Source organism: Prionailurus bengalensis, chromosome D4 (assembly GCF_016509475.1).
Source record: "Prionailurus bengalensis isolate Pbe53 chromosome D4, Fcat_Pben_1.1_paternal_pri, whole genome shotgun sequence".
Lineage (NCBI taxonomy): Eukaryota > Metazoa > Chordata > Mammalia > Carnivora > Felidae > Prionailurus > Prionailurus bengalensis.
The window spans coordinates 92,856,420-92,870,769 of record NC_057359.1 but is presented as its reverse complement, the minus strand read 5'-3'; the positions used below and the strand labels follow the sequence as shown (position 1 = coordinate 92,870,769).

Genomic DNA, 14,350 nt, shown 5'->3' with positions numbered 1-14,350 from the left:
CCAAACCCACCCACGGGATTGCGCAGGAAAGGCCCCTTGGCCCGCCACCAGCCCTTCTGGAGAGCGCCCCCCCCCCCCATAGCCCCGCGGCCCCCAGGGCGTGAGGTGGCCACGTCCTCCTCAGGCAGTGCCCCAGCTGGGCTCCCTCCATCTTTCTCAGAGGCCCTCCTGGCAGGGGAGGCGGCCGGACCCCCACCCTGCAGTACGGCCTGGGGGCCCTGGACTCTGATGCTCTGAAAGGTGTGGGTGGGAGCCCGGGGTGGGGTGGTCAGATGCCAGAACACGGGCCCCCCTCGGGCCCCCACATACTTGAATGTACAAGCATATTTATTGCTCACACGTGTTTGCCCTGTTGTCAGTGGGTCCTTTCCAACCCAAGAGGTACATGGTTTTTTGTTTTTCCCAAAAAAATAAAGTCTGCCAAGTGAATGCTGTCGCCTGAGGGTTAGTGCTAAGGGTGCGGGGACGCTGGTCCTTTGGGAGGCCCCAGGTGGCCGACCTTACCTGGGGAAGCAAGCCTGTGTGGGCTGCTGCAGTTTCGGTCCACGGAGCAAGGGAGGTGTGGGGCGCCCGGGACCCCAGGCACCGCCGGCAGATGCGTGCCGGGCCATGGTCTGTGGGGGTGCAACCGAGGAGCTGGCTTGAGGGTAACACCCCCACCCAACGGCTGTCATAAGGCGCTGTGTCCCCAGGTGGAGAGATGCTGGGTTTGGGAGAGGCCTTGCTCACCAAACTCCCAGTGACCCGCTCGGCATGGGGCCCCCCCACCGTGACCACAGGAGCCCGTGACCACAGGAGGCCTGACAGCAGGGGCAGGAGTGGGGGGTCAGGAGACCCTTGAGGGCGAGGGGGCACTGGGAGGGCAAAAGCTGGTCGGAGCTGCAGGGTGCCATCAGGATCTACACCTGCAGGGGCCCCGGGGAGCTGTCACTAGAGCCCCCTGAACCAGTAGTTCTGGTGCTCCAGGAACCCCGGTGCCCTGACCAGGCTCTGCAGTCCAATAGCACGGGGTGCCATGCTGTCTCTCAGTGGCTCACATGCTAAAGGCTCCAAGGGCTGTGGTTTCCACAGGAAGCGACAGCGCAGGAAGCTTGAGTGGCTCTGGGAGTGGGGGCCGCCCCTGGTTGGCTGGTACCTGGCCATGGGGTGCACTCAGGGGCGAGTCTTTTCCCACCTCCAGGCACTAACCCTGGGAGGGGCAGTGCCCCCAGGGTCGGCAGGGCCCAGCCATCAAGCCTTAGAATACAGGAGGTGGAACGTATGGTCTATACCTATCTCCAGACCACAGGTCTGTTTCCCCATCTGTGAAGGGAGGGACTGGCCTGGGCCGCCCTCCTGTGCCTGGCTCTGCACTGTCAGTCCAGCGGGCTCCCTGCCCGCCACCCCCCCTCCCGCCCCTGAACTTTGGTCTCAATCCTCTGGGGACAGTGAGCAGCTAGGCCCAGGCCCAGCCCTGCCTCCTGTGCCCGCGTCGGGGAGCAGCCCCCCTCCCCTGCCCGGGGGCTGGCTGAGCACCCAGGCCGGCAGTCTCCACAAACGGCACAGGAGGCACTGAGGGGGAATAATAGACGGTTGTCTGCCAGGGGAAAGACAGGGGGTAATCGAGTCAAAGCACAAACTGTCAACGCCCCGCAGAACAATGACACAGCTCCGGGCGCTGATGGGGGCGCAGAGTCAGGAGCCCGGATCCTGCCAGGATCTGCGAGACTGCGGCTGGTGATTAGTGGTGAAGGTCACGCTTCTGGAAATAAACACGCTTCGATCCCGAACGTGGGGCACACGGCACCCCCGCCCGTCAGACAGCAGCCGACACTCCCACCCCCTCGCCCCCACGGCCACCCGGCTCAGCTGTGGCCACAGCGAGCGGCCTGATTTGCTGACTTCGTTTGGCCGGCAGCCAAGGGTCAGGGCTGAGGTCGGCGCTGGCTCCCGAGTGCTGTCCAGGTGTCGGGGGACGGCAGGTAGCACGGGAGGAAGGAAGGTCTGGAGAGCCGCCCTGTGTCTGGCCAGAGGGACAGGACCCACGGGGGGTGGGGGTGGGGTGCTGACCCTCCCCAGGAAGACCAGTGGCTGATCAGCCATCCCTCCTAGGCCTCCCCCAGACCCAGCAAGGCCGGAGCCGCGAGTCTGAGCCACCCCACGCCTGTCCCAAATCTTGTCTTCCTGTCCTTTCACCTGACAGGGCATCACCGTTAGCATCTTCATCTTCTGCTGGGAAGGCGGAGGTTCGGAGGGGCAAAGGGACCTGCCCAGGGCCACCCGGCCACGGCCCGGAGGGGCTCAGGCTCCCCATCGGGCCGCTTCCCACACGGACGCAGCTGGAAGCCGAGTCCTCTGTGCAGGGGGACAGGGGAGGGCCAGGGTCTTGCTGCAGAAGGCCCTGGCCAGCAGCACCTGGCGGGGCTCCTGGGAGTCGTTTCGGACTCCAGAACCAGGGACAACAAGAAGGCCCCAGGGCCCATCGTGTCCGAGTGATGTTTGTTTATTGACAGAAAACAGGCAAGTCCGGAAGAGCCCAGGGCTGAAGCATCTTCTTGAAGGCAGAGGCAGGGTCAGCTAGGCTCCGTCTTGCCAGGGTGAGTGGGATCCTGGTCCTCACTCGCTTCTGAAGCAGAGGTGGATTTGGGGTTCCCTGCAGCCTCTAAAACCAGCTCTAGGGCCCCATCGCCAGCCACTCGGCACACCTTCTCCCCTTTGGCCGCCAGGATTTCTTCGATATTCCTGAGAGACGAGGAGGCACCGTGACACTCCAGGCCCAGAGCCCATCCCGTACCTTGGTCCTTCAGGGGAACCCCAAGGCCGGGCTCGAGCCAGGAATGTGGGTCCCCACACTGGTGTGCCATCAAGGCCCTGCGTGCTGACCTGAGGGACCTCCAGAGCCCCCAGAGGAAGGTGCTGTTACCATCCCATTCACAAGTAGGACGGACACTTGCTCAGAAGCCAAACTGAAGTGCCCGGGGCCACCGGCCAGGAGGATCCTGACCACTGCCCCCCACTGCTCTCCACAGGAGGGGTCCACACCGCCTCACACACGCCCCAGGTCTGGTGTGACCGACCAGCCAGCACTGGCAGAAGAGGAGCTAGGACCCTGCTCGGGGGCGGGCACTGCACAAAACTTTGCAGGGGAAGGAAGGAGCCACAGAATGAAAGGGAGTCACGGCTGCAAGAGTCGCCTAGTCTGACCCCTCACTTTAGCGGGGGCCCAGAGTCCTGACACGTAACTGGGTCTTGCAGACCCCAAAGGCCACACCGGTGAGGGCAGAGGTCAGGCAGTGAAGCAGGACCAAAGTGGGCTGGTCTAGGGTGGAAAAGTTTAGCAAAGAAGAACAAGTCTCTCCTGGGGACTTACTTATGCCGAAGTTCCTTGTTCACCTGAAACTTAAACTTAACGGCTCCTCCTGCATTGACAAGGCTGGGGAAGTGGACTGGAAGGGCGCCCCAGGGAAAGGTGGGGCGGGGCTCCTGACCCACCAGGCCAGCCCTGGCACACAGGCCTCTGTCCCCCCACCCCTGTCCAGGCAGCCTCACCTCTTCCCATCCAGGTCCGAGAACCAGCCCAGGTTGTCGGCGATGATGTGGTGATTCTGGCAGCCGGGGCAGGTCACGATGACCACGCCCTGGTGATAGGCCAGCTTGGAGATGCGCTTGGAGGACCGAGTCCCACAGACCTGGGGGAGACCCGCAGCCCAGGTGAGTCCAAGTACTTGGCCCCGCCCCTCAAGGAAGACCCCGCCCCCTCTGAGGATGAACTCCATCCCTGGGCAGGGCCTGCCCTCTCCGGAAGGGCCGGCCCTTTCTGAGACAGCCCACCCCGATCCCGGAAAGGCCCCGCCCCTGGGAAATAACTCCACCCCTCCGCGCAGGCCCACCCCTCTCCTGGAAAGGCCCGCCCCCGAATGTAGCCTCACCTCTCTCCAGGAAAGAACCCGCCCCCCCCCCCCCCCCGGATAGCCCTGCCCCTTCATGCTGTCGTGCCGCGGGCACAGGGCACCTCTATCCCGCCGCGCCAGGCAGCACCAGATGCAGACCCAGCCTTGCACCCGGGCAGCACCAGATGCAGACCCAGCCTTGCACCCGTTGCGCGCTCACCTTGCAAGTGTAGACAAGCTGGTAGTGCGCGGACCCGGGCCCCGGAGCCGAGCTCAAGCGCCGCCAGCCCCACACCCCGGCCCGCCTTCTCCCCGCGGCCCCTGGGCCTGCCCCGCGTCCCCACAGCCACCTCAGTCCGGGCCCCCGGGGCCTCGTGCGGCTTAGCAGCGGCCCAACGCGCCCCAGCGCGGCCCGCAGCATCCCGCCCTCCGACCTCGGTCTCCCGCCTCGCTCCACCTCGCCCCGCCTCGGTGAGGCCGCGCAGCTGCCATCTTGGAAGCGGGCACGCGACGGAAGCGGCCCTTTCCGGCTTCCGTCCGCCGACGGGCAGGCTGTGCTCTACTGCCCCCTGGAGGCGGGAGGTGCACGCGCGGCTGGGAGGTACACCCGGGAGCGAAGCCACCAGAGGCGGCGGTGCTGGGACGGCAGTCCTTTATTTATGAAACTGCATTTCTGACACTGCTGCACGCATCTGCGTCGCACAGACAGAGCACGCCTGTGCAAATCACGGTGCGTGGGCGCCGGCGTGCCTGCGCCCCTGGGGCTCGGCGCCCAGTCCTCCTCGCATGCCGGGCTGGCTAGGAGCCCTCCGTGTCGGTGTTGTCGCTGCCCGTGGTGTTCTCCCAGTCCGCCTCCCCCTGCCTCGAGCCGTGCTGCAGCTTTCTGAGGGCGCGCTTCCTGCAGGGGCGAGCGGGTGTCAGCAAGGCCGCAGCGCCCCTCCTCGGCCGGCTCTCCCGAAGCCCGCCTGGGGCCGCCAACCGCCCGCGCGGCGCACCTGCGGTAGTTCTCGAAGCTCTCCTTGAGGCGCCGCCGCTCCTTCTCCGGGGGCTCGCCGCCGCTCAGGCCGGCGTTCTGGGGGAGGAGAGCGGCTCAGGCTCCCAGGGGACCCCCCCCCCCCCGGGACACAGAGCCAGCCTGGCGCGGGCTCCAAGCCAGCGTCCCTTCTACAACAGCGCGCGGGGCCGCCTGCTCCCACCCAGAGCCGCACAGGAGACAGGCTTTCCGCGGCTGCCACGCCCTGGCCCGACCAGGCTGCTTCCTCCGGGAAGGGAGGACTAGGCTTCCTGTTTCCAACAGCGCACCCCAAGACCGCACTGGGCAGAGACCCTTGCAACCACCCCCAGGCATCCAGGTTGAACAGTCACCCTCCCTGGGCTCCGTCCCATGGAAGCCCGTGTTGGGGGCATCCTAGGGCTGCAGGGACCCCTGTCCCCCCAGGAAGCCTTACGTTGGGGATCAGTGGAAGCGGTTCCTCCTGCAGAGCCTCAGGGGGCTGCTGTGGGCTGTCCCTGTTGGCGGGGCCACCTGGAATGGAGAGTTAGGCCTGTGGGTCCTACCCAGCAGCTGGGACCACGCTTAGCATAGTCAACACCCGGCCACCTGCCCACCCCCACTGCTTATGGGCCAGTCCTGCATCATCTCCTGGGTCCTCACTCGGACCCCTAGAAGTCTCCCATTGTGTAGATGAGGGGACTGGGGCTCAGAGATGTCACTCCCCACTCCTGACTCCCTCTAGGCAGGCAGAGGCTGCTGGAAGCCCACCAGGCAGTGCCCCAGCATCCAACCCCGCTCCTCCGGGTTGGGGCCGGGGCACTGCACCAGTTGGGAACAGAACATTCTAGGCTGCCAGGTCCCCTCAGAATTTGTCAGGGCCTGCACGGGCCCAGGGCTCAGGACCCTCGAACAGAAGGTGCTCTGATGGGCTGGCTCCCCTAACGGGCCGTGATGGGAGACTGGACATCCAGTCTCAGCAACATCACAGGGGAAGAGGCCAGACCCTGCGAAGGCCAGGCCTCTGACCCTGAAGCCCGTCCTGACTCTTTCGAAGGGCCATGCCACCCCTGGGTTGGGGCTCCCAGACCTCCCCCTAACACTCGGTGTCTGCTGGGTCCTGACTGCCTGCCCCCAGGTTGGGACTGGCTCCGTGGCCTGTAGCTCAGGTCTCCGGGCAGCAGCAGGCTCCCCAGCTCCCTCACTTCTGCAGTGGCTGCTCCTCTTTCGCCTTCTTTGGAGGCCGGTGGCGAGGCCCGATGCTGAGGACGTCTGTCTGGCCTCCCGCACCTCCCCTCTGACAGCCACGTTCAGAGAGAACCCCTTGAGCCCTCCTCACTCCTCCAGGCCGTCTCCCTGCTGCCCCTGTGCCTGGCCCTGAGATGGCCCACCTTCCCCGCTGTTTGCATCTCCTACACTGGACTTGCCCTGCCCCCTACCCAGGAAGACGCCGGGGGAGAGCAGATGGCCACACTCTGCTTTCCGGACCCAGAGTGGGCTCCGATGGAGGGACGCGCTCTCAACATTGGAGATGGGGCATGGGCCCTGCACACGGGCTCTTGTCTGCTTGCTGGGGAGCCTGGAGGATTTCTCGTGCCTCTGAGCCTCAATGTCCCCAACCGTAAGGTCAGGTTGTGAAGGATCAGTGGATGGGGCCGTGCGCGCACAGGGTCAGGGCTGGTGCCAAGTCAGGGCGACGAGTAGGCCTTGGCCAGACTCGTCCGTGAGAGGCCGCTCCCCTCCTCACCTTTGTCTGACAGCCGGGTGGCCTCCAGGTCCGGGGGTAGCGAGAGCTTCCAGGGAGAGACAGGCATCCAGTTAGGTGGCCACCCTCCCGAGACCCACCTCCCTTGCCCACCTCCCCTGCTGTGCTGCTCTTTGGCAACCGGGCAGGAAGGCCTCTCTGCCCTCCTAACGCCTGGGAGAAGAGCGGCTGGCCCAGCTCCCACAGGGGACTGTGGTCTGGCAGAGGCTGTGGCCCAGAGCCTACCCTGAGGTTCACACTCACGTCCTGGGAGTTCCTGGGTGAGCTGTCCTCCAGGTCAGAGCTCTGTGGTCACGGAGGAGGAGGCCATCAGCAGGATGTGGGGAAACGCAGTCACCCCCAGGCATGGGGTAGCGTGGGGCGTGGTGAGGGGCCCCAGGCCAGCCGCTGTGCTCCAGGGAGGTCCTCCTCTCCAGACCACGCACGACTGGCTCGGGCCCCTGCCCAGAACATCTCTCCCTCCCCGTCGTGCCACCCAGAATGGCCTGCCAGAACCTGAGCTGTGCCACACCCTGTACCCCACCGGGAGGAGGGCCCTTTGCAGAGGACGGAGGGGGCTCGGGAAGGCCGGGGATGCGCCCCGATCACCGGCAGAGCAGGATCCGGGCCAGGGCCAGGGCCAGGGCCGTCCGGTGGCCCTTCCTGTGGGCCTGGGGTCTCCGGAGACACACTTGCCCCTGAGGGCCACTGCCCGCTGTCCTACGGTGGCTGCAGCTCTGCCCGGCGGGCGCTACGCAGGTCCCCAGCCCCCAGGAGACCCACCAGGACGAGCGTCTCCAGCTGCTGCCGCTTGAGCCTGCCCTCCAGGGCCAGCCGCTGGCCCTCGCACCGGAACAGCTGTAGCTGCAACTCGTCGGCCTTCTCGGCCAGCTCGCGGACCTGCTTCCGCAGCGCGTCCTTCTCCTGCAGGCTCCGAGAGTGCTGTGTGTGCAGCTCCTCCCGCGTGGCGATGGCCTGCGGGGACGGCAGGGGGCAGGCGCGGGGATGGTGAGGCCGGGCGCCTGGAGGCCCCAGTCCCGCCCCCGCCTCTCGCCGGCCTAGAGTGGCGCTTGAGGGCTGGCGCAGGTCATGGGGGCTCGTGAAGGGAAGCGGAGGGCTCAGAAAAGGTGAAGCTGAAACCTGCAGCCTCCGCCTCAGAGCAGTCCCTGCGGACCCCCGTGCCCCCCGAGACTCCCCCCCGTGCGCGCATCCAGCACACGCTTCTGCCCCTTGCACGGCTTTCACTGGGTTGGCGTGGCTTGATGTCCGGAACGTGGTTGTTAGCGGCTGTGTTAACGTGCTGTATCGCGCCCGTCCCTCCGGGGGGACGTGCCGCACGTACAAACGCGGGACAGCCGGACCGCACCTGAGGACACAGCTCTGACCCACCCGCAGCAGCAGCCAGCAGCCTGCCCGACGCCCACGGTGACCAGCCTGGCGCGGGGGCGGGCCCTACCGGAGTCACAACCGGTCTTCTGTCCGAACCAACAATCCGGGAAGCTAAACCACGTCCCCTGGAACGGTCGGCCCCCAACAGCCAGGACTTGATGGGTCACCGGGAACTGCCATTTCTGTGCCTGCTTCCCACTTAGGACCAACCTGAGACACCCCTACCCACTCCCCTCGGCTGCCTGGCCCTAGTGTCCCTGGCTGACGGCCTGCCTCTGGTGGCTACGAGCTGTCCCCTCCTGAGCCCTGCTCCAGCAGCCCCGGCTGTGAGCTGGGCTGCCCCGCTTCCCACTGTGTCCAGCACCGGGGCACCGAGCTCTCTCTGCGTTACCGTCCTCCCTGTGGGAAACGTCTTCAGACGTGTAACTGCACAGTTAGGGGCTCCCAATAGAGGTGGCCGGTTACCCTCCAGAATGTCACCGGGGCACTGAGTGTAGCTGATTAGAAAAGACCCAGGTGACGTGATGGGAAGGTGGTGGGAAGCAGTGAGTGGACGCAGCCCCAGACGGACTTGCGCAGCTCCTGTTCCCAGGAGCGCGGCCAGCCAAGGTGTCCGCGGTTTTTTAATTTAAAAAACTAGTTGCCAATTACAACAGTTTGCGTTTTTGTTAACACAAAAACGAAACTATATGCACACCAAACAAAATCTGAAAGTACAACCCGCTGTGGGGTATGGGGTTCCCGGCAACAGGCGGTGGGGGGGGGGGCGGTGGGGGAAGGGGGTCACCTCGCTATCACTCACGTCTCTCAAAAGCACATATTGGTTTTGTTATTTAAAAGCACTCTGATATCGGGGCGCCTGGGGGGCTCAGTCGGTTAAGCATCCAACTCTTGATCTTGGCTCAGGTCCTGATCTCACAGTTCGTGGGTTCAAGCCCCACATGGGCTCTGTGCTGACAGCGTGGAGCCTGCTTGGGACTCTCTCTCCCCCTGTCTGTCCCTCCCCCACTCGTGCTCTCTCAAAATAAGTAACTGAACTTAATAAAAAGGAAGAAAAGGCACTCTGACAACTGCCCTCCCCTAAAACCTCCTGCCCTGGAGGCCACACGGTCCGGGAGCGACCCCTGCCGCGACCTCGCCCGCAGGCGTCCTGGCAGGTGGGAGGCGGCACCCACCTGGTCCCTCTCGGAGGCGACCTCTTGCATCTGCTGCAGGATGGCCGCGATGCGGTCCTTGTACATCTCGCAGTCCTTCCGTAGGGCCAGACACTGCAGCTCGAACACCTCCTTCTCCTCCACGCACTACGGGAGCCAGCCGCTAGCCCCCACCGCCCGCGCCCGCCCCCGCCGCCGCCCCCGCCCGGCCCCTGGTCAGGCCCAGCTGGGTCCCTGCAGGCCCTCAGCTTCCAGACTGGCCTGGGGCAGTGTGGGGAGAGGAGGCCAGGCCCCCGCGCCTCCGCCCCAGGGAAGGAGTGAGGTAGGGGGGCCGTGCAGCTGAGTGCGCACGGGGCAGCCCCCCAAGCTCACCCAGCCGGCCCCAGCTGTGTACCCGGGCGCGCAGAGCCTCGCCCTGTCGCAGATCCTTGCGCAGGGACAGGATGGTGTTGGCTTTCTCCTGGTGCTCCCGCAGCGCCTGCCTCCAGTCCGCCTCCAGCACCTGGATGTACGGGCTGCTCTTGTCCGGCGTTCCTTCCTGCGGGCGGCGAAGGGGAGAGAGAGGCAGGGAAGCGGCCGGGCTTCAGGGGGGCCCTACTCTCCGCACCGCACCGGCGTCCTGCCAGGCGCCCCCCACCCGGGGCCCCCAGCTCCTGCTTGCACCCCCCACCTGCAAGGGGCCCCCAGTCCCGCGCATGCCACCCCCACCCGGGGCCCCCTAGTCCCGCGTATGTCTCACCCACACCCGCCGGGGGGCCCCCAGTCCCGCGCCTGCCCCGCCCGCACCCGTGCATTGGCCTCCAGTCCCGCGCCTGCCCCGCCCACACCCGCGCATTGGCCTCCAGTCCCGCGCCTGCCCCGCCCACACCCGCGCATTGGCCTCCAGTCCCGCGCCTGCCCCGCCCACACCCGCGCATTGGCCTCCAGTCCCGCGCCTGCCCCGCCCACACCCGCGCATTGGCCTCCAGTCCCGCGCCTGCCCCGCCCACACCTGCGCGGCGGCCTCCAGCTCCTGCACGCGCGCGTGCAGCAAGGCCTTCTCCTGCTGCAGCTCCCACAGCAGCTCCTGGCTGGGCCGCTGCTCCATGGCGTGGCGGAGCTTCAGCGTGTGTCTGCGCTCCACCCTGCAATCGTCCTCCGCCCTCATGAGGCTGTGCTTGAGCCGCTCGATCTGCGGGAGACCCTGTCAGCCCTCCAGCCGCACCGTGCCCGGCACCCCCCCGCCCCCCAGCCCTGCAGCCCCGCAGCCGCGGGGAGCCCGGGCACCTCCAGCTGCAGGTCGCGGGTCCGCATGAGCGCGGCGCCCTTCTCCTCGCTCTGGCGGGCCAGGCGCATGGCCAGCTCGTAGTTCTCGTCCTTGCAGCGCTTGAGCTCGCGGCTGCCCGCCTCCAGCTCCTCCTTGAGCCGCTGCACGCGCTCCTGGTGCTTGCGCAGCAGGCTGTCCTTCACCCGCAGCTCCTTGATGAGGTCGTCCTTGGAGCTCAGCAGCTGCGTCAGGTCCTGAGCCTTCCTCTGCAGCTTCAGCACCTCGCTCATCAGCAGCTGCGTCAGGCCCGACTCCCCGGACGCGTCTGCGGACGGCCGCATCAGAGGGCCCGCCTGGTCCCCCGCCGCACCGCAACCTGGCCCCCTACCCCACACCCGCCCCCTCCGGGGACGCACACCACCCCAAGGCGCTGGTGTTCCCCGTCGAGGAAGCAGGCTGAGATCCTGACTCGCCCCTAGGCAGGCAGGCGCTGGGCTCGGGCAGGGTCAGCACCGGTCTGTCTTTCCTCCACCGGAGTGAGAAGCAGCGGCACAGAGCCCCGATGCCGGCACTCCCGTGTGCCCCTCAGCGCTTCCTTCTGTCCCCAGTTCATCCCTCGGGAGACGAGCCATCGGGCCTGTCGGCGAGGGCCCCAGGCCTCACCGATAATCATGGAGAAGACGCGGGTGGGCTCCTTGCCGGTGACCTTCTTGTACAGCTGCGGGTAGTAGAGCTCCAGGCTCTCGAGGAAGGCCACGTAGCCCTTGTGGCCGGTCCGCTGCAGGATGTCCAGGAGCACGCCTGAAAGCACGTGCCCTGGACGCTGAGCTGCCGTGGGCCGCCCACCCGGCCCGGCTCGCCCGCAAGTGCCACAGCCCCCGGCAGAGGGGCCTGGGGCGGGGGGGGAGGAGGGGTGCGGGGGAGGGGGGGTGCGGGGGAGGGGCGCGCTCCCGGCGGAGGCGGCACTGACCCACTTTCCGCTTGCGGATGACCAGGTTGGGGTCACTGAGCACCTGCTCCTCGTCATCAGGGTTCAGCACCTTGCACTGCCGCAGGTAGGGCGTGATGCGTGAGGGGTCGATGACGGAGATGAGCTTCACGCGGAAGCTCTCCAGGGCGCTCCAACACTCGTCCTCGTTCTCGTAGTCCGACATGGCGGTGGCTCGGCTGCGCTCTGGACGGCTGTCTGGAGGGCGTGTCCGGGATGCTAGCTCACCCAGGGCGGTGCTCCCGGCCTCCCCTGGGCCCGGCTGCCACCCCCCCGCCCCCCGCTCCTGGGTTTTCTGTCCACAGTGTGCTGACGATCGTGGGGGGAGATGTGGAGGTGCTCTGGGGGCTGGTGGTGGCCCACAACCCCCATGCCCTGCTCTGGCCTCTGTGACCCCCGCCCACGGGCAGGGCCTCTCCGGCAGGTGTGGGGAGGGAGGCGCCGGGGCCCAGGCCGTGCTATGCGGGACTTCCTCCTTCCCAGACGTGGCGCCAGCTCAGGCCTAACCCCACCGCCTCCTCTCCTTCCGGTGGCCGGCTGGTGATGCAACAGCGGGCACGGGAAGGGTGAGTGTGGACCGCCCACGGGAGAGGGGCCAGCCCCAAGGCCACTCTGGCACGCTCTGCAGGCTCCCAGGTCCCGGGCACCTGCCACCTGTGGGCTCCTCGCTCTGAGGCGGAGGCCCGCTCCTGGCCATGCCTGACAAGGGGGCCATCCACACTGGGACCGTCCACCGCTGCTCCCTTCCGTTGGCAGGCGGGAACCACTCCCTTCGGGCCTGGGCCACACCAGGGGCGGCTGTGTGGTCGTGCTCTCCTCTGGGTGGGTGGTGGGTTCAGAGAGGCCCTGACCTGTCGTCAGGCAGCCCTCAGCCAGTGTGGGAATCCCGCCCCCAGACGCAGGTGGCAACAGGCAGGGTCTTTGGAGGAGCTTCTCTGATTTCCCGCGGCCCTCAGTCACCCCATCCAGCCAGCAACAGACGGCGACTCGGGATGGCCCTTGTGACATTGAGCTTTCCCTGCCTTTCCTGCCTAAAATCCACGGGTGCCGCACCTGGCCCCCTGCTGCGAGCCCCCCTGTGATGAGCAAACAGGTTCCGGGCGGCTCTGAAGGGGGACAGGGCACTTGGTGCCCTTCTGGGGTCCTTGTCTGAGGACCCTGCTCCCTGCCCCAGGAACCCTGAGCAGAGCCGGGCATCTTCCCGGCCTCCTTCAGAAAGGGGGGCAGACCCACCTACCTCAGGGTCCTTGAGGGGCACCCGTGCAGTGGGACGCTGGCCAGCCCAGGCCACCCTGATCCGACAGACAGGAGGAGGTGCCGTCGGCAGCCCGGGAGGAAAGCCGTGCACTTCCTGCTGGTGCTGGTTAGCTCCACGGAGCCTGAGCAGGTCCTCCCCGAGGGAGCCGGTCTCTGGCGCTGCCTTCTGATTCGCCCGCCTGGCAGGGCCCGGGAGGCGGGGCACAGGGAAGTGGAAGTCCCGCTGGGGCCTGAGGCCCAGCCCTGGCACCACTAAACCCAAGCGTGGGCAAGGGCCCTCTCGAGGCTGGAGGAGGCCGGTTCGCCAGCTGGGCTGATCTGGCCTGGATGCAAGCTTCCAGAGGCTTCTCCAGAAGGGGCCGGCTGGAAACCAGTGTGGGTGGCTGGCCAGGTGCAGGTGGAGACCCGAGGGTACTGGGCCCGACTCTTGGGATCTCAGCCGGGTGCTGGGCCAGCACGCGCCTCTGTCACCGGAGGGCCGAAGCATAGTGTCCAAAGAGGGGGCCTTGCCTGCCCCACACGGCCGCCAGCCCGCGCTATAGCTAGTCCCCTCCTGGGTGTCCCCACTCCACAACTTCTGCCACGACACGTGGCACTGATGGCAGGCTTCCGGGACCCCGAGGCCACGCCCCATGACCCCACAAACTGGTGTCAGAAGGGGTGTTGACCAGCCAGCAGAGCCCGGGCCGGTGGCCAGGGCCACCGGCCCTCCGTGGCCTCCACCCCTCAGCTGTGCCGGGAACCCCCAGGCCAACGCCTCACCGGTGCAGCCGTACTGGTTGAACCGAGATGCCAGCTGCCGGGTTGAGGCAACAGCTAAGGAGAGGTGGGACGGGCAAGGCAGGTCCTGACCAGCACTCCTGCCCCACCTCCTCCAGGCAGCTGCCTCTCGCCCGACCGGCTCCCTGCCTGTCCTGTCTCGAGCCTCAGGGGTCCGGGCACAAGTCAATGCTGCTGAGTGGGGTGCGGGTGGGGCACCGAGGCAGCTGGCCTCTCCTTGCAGGTCTCTGGGAGGCCTCCAGGAGCAGCCAGCCCTGGGTCCCGGGGAATGGGTCCCGTTCCCCTACTTTGTAACATGAGGCTGAGGAAGGCGTTTCCTGTACGGCGGGGGTTTGTGAGAATTAAGTAATAAAAATGTCACATTCTCCGTATCCGAGTTAAGTTAGACGTCAGTAACAAAAAGCTAACTGGAAAATCCCTAAGTATGTGAAAATTGAATAAGAAACCTCTAGATAGTCCACAGGTCAAAGAAGTCCCAAGGAGAAGTAGAAATCAGCTGAGACAGTACCGGGCACAAACCAAAAACTGAAAGCAGCCACACAGAGCCCCGCGGGGGGACAGCCGCCGGCAGGGCACCAGGGACGCCCCGGGGGGAGGTGTGCACGCGGACGACATGGGACACAACGTGTAAGGGGAACAGAGCCCCCGGAGAAGCTGAGTGTCCTTCAGAGATGGGGACGGTGCCGGGGCCTAGACTCCTGCCAGGAAGCGGCCACCTGGGAGGAAGGTGGCGCTGGGCCGGGGCGCTGCGTGACCTGCGGGCAGCCAGGCTGCCGCTGCTCCTGGGCACCCACCTGGCAGAGAAGCAGGTCCACATCAGGACCTGTGGCGGCACCAGGGCCAGCAGCCGCCTGGGAGCTCGTGGCAGGCCCCTTGCCCGATGGCCACAATCGCATCTCATGGAAATGGCAGTCCCCACCCCCCCACCCCAA

At 66.6% G+C, this 14,350-nt stretch overlaps 2 protein-coding genes across 5 annotated transcripts; both read right to left on the bottom strand.

Annotated features, from left to right (window-relative positions):
- Positions 1-2,466: 2,466 nt before the first annotated feature.
- On the bottom strand, positions 2,467-4,342 carry DNLZ (DNL-type zinc finger). The gene is made up of 3 exons (XM_043565610.1): positions 4,090-4,342; positions 3,529-3,668; positions 2,467-2,721 (listed from the first exon to the last, which is right to left on the bottom strand). The coding sequence occupies exons 1-3, from the start codon at positions 4,288-4,290 to the stop codon at positions 2,553-2,555; spliced, it is 510 nt and encodes a 169-aa protein (XP_043421545.1). The 5' UTR covers positions 4,291-4,342; the 3' UTR covers positions 2,467-2,552.
- A 162-nt stretch (positions 4,343-4,504) lies between these two features.
- Positions 4,505-14,329, bottom strand: CARD9 (caspase recruitment domain family member 9). 4 transcript variants are annotated; one of them, XM_043565602.1, is made up of 13 exons: positions 12,619-14,328; positions 11,364-11,579; positions 11,057-11,194; positions 10,414-10,718; positions 10,139-10,318; positions 9,542-9,685; positions 9,169-9,294; positions 7,388-7,579; positions 6,851-6,910; positions 6,608-6,653; positions 5,318-5,394; positions 4,865-4,941; positions 4,505-4,767 (listed from the first exon to the last, which is right to left on the bottom strand). In XM_043565602.1, the coding sequence occupies exons 2-13, from the start codon at positions 11,545-11,547 to the stop codon at positions 4,668-4,670; spliced, it is 1,629 nt and encodes a 542-aa protein (XP_043421537.1). In that variant the 5' UTR covers positions 11,548-11,579; positions 12,619-14,328; the 3' UTR covers positions 4,505-4,667. The 4 variants fall into 4 exon arrangements, with proteins under 4 accessions (XP_043421537.1, XP_043421539.1, XP_043421540.1 ...); XM_043565604.1 differs by having other exon boundaries at positions 6,869-6,910; XM_043565605.1 differs by lacking the exon at positions 6,851-6,910 and having other exon boundaries at positions 12,619-14,329.
- Positions 14,330-14,350: the final 21 nt, after the last annotated feature.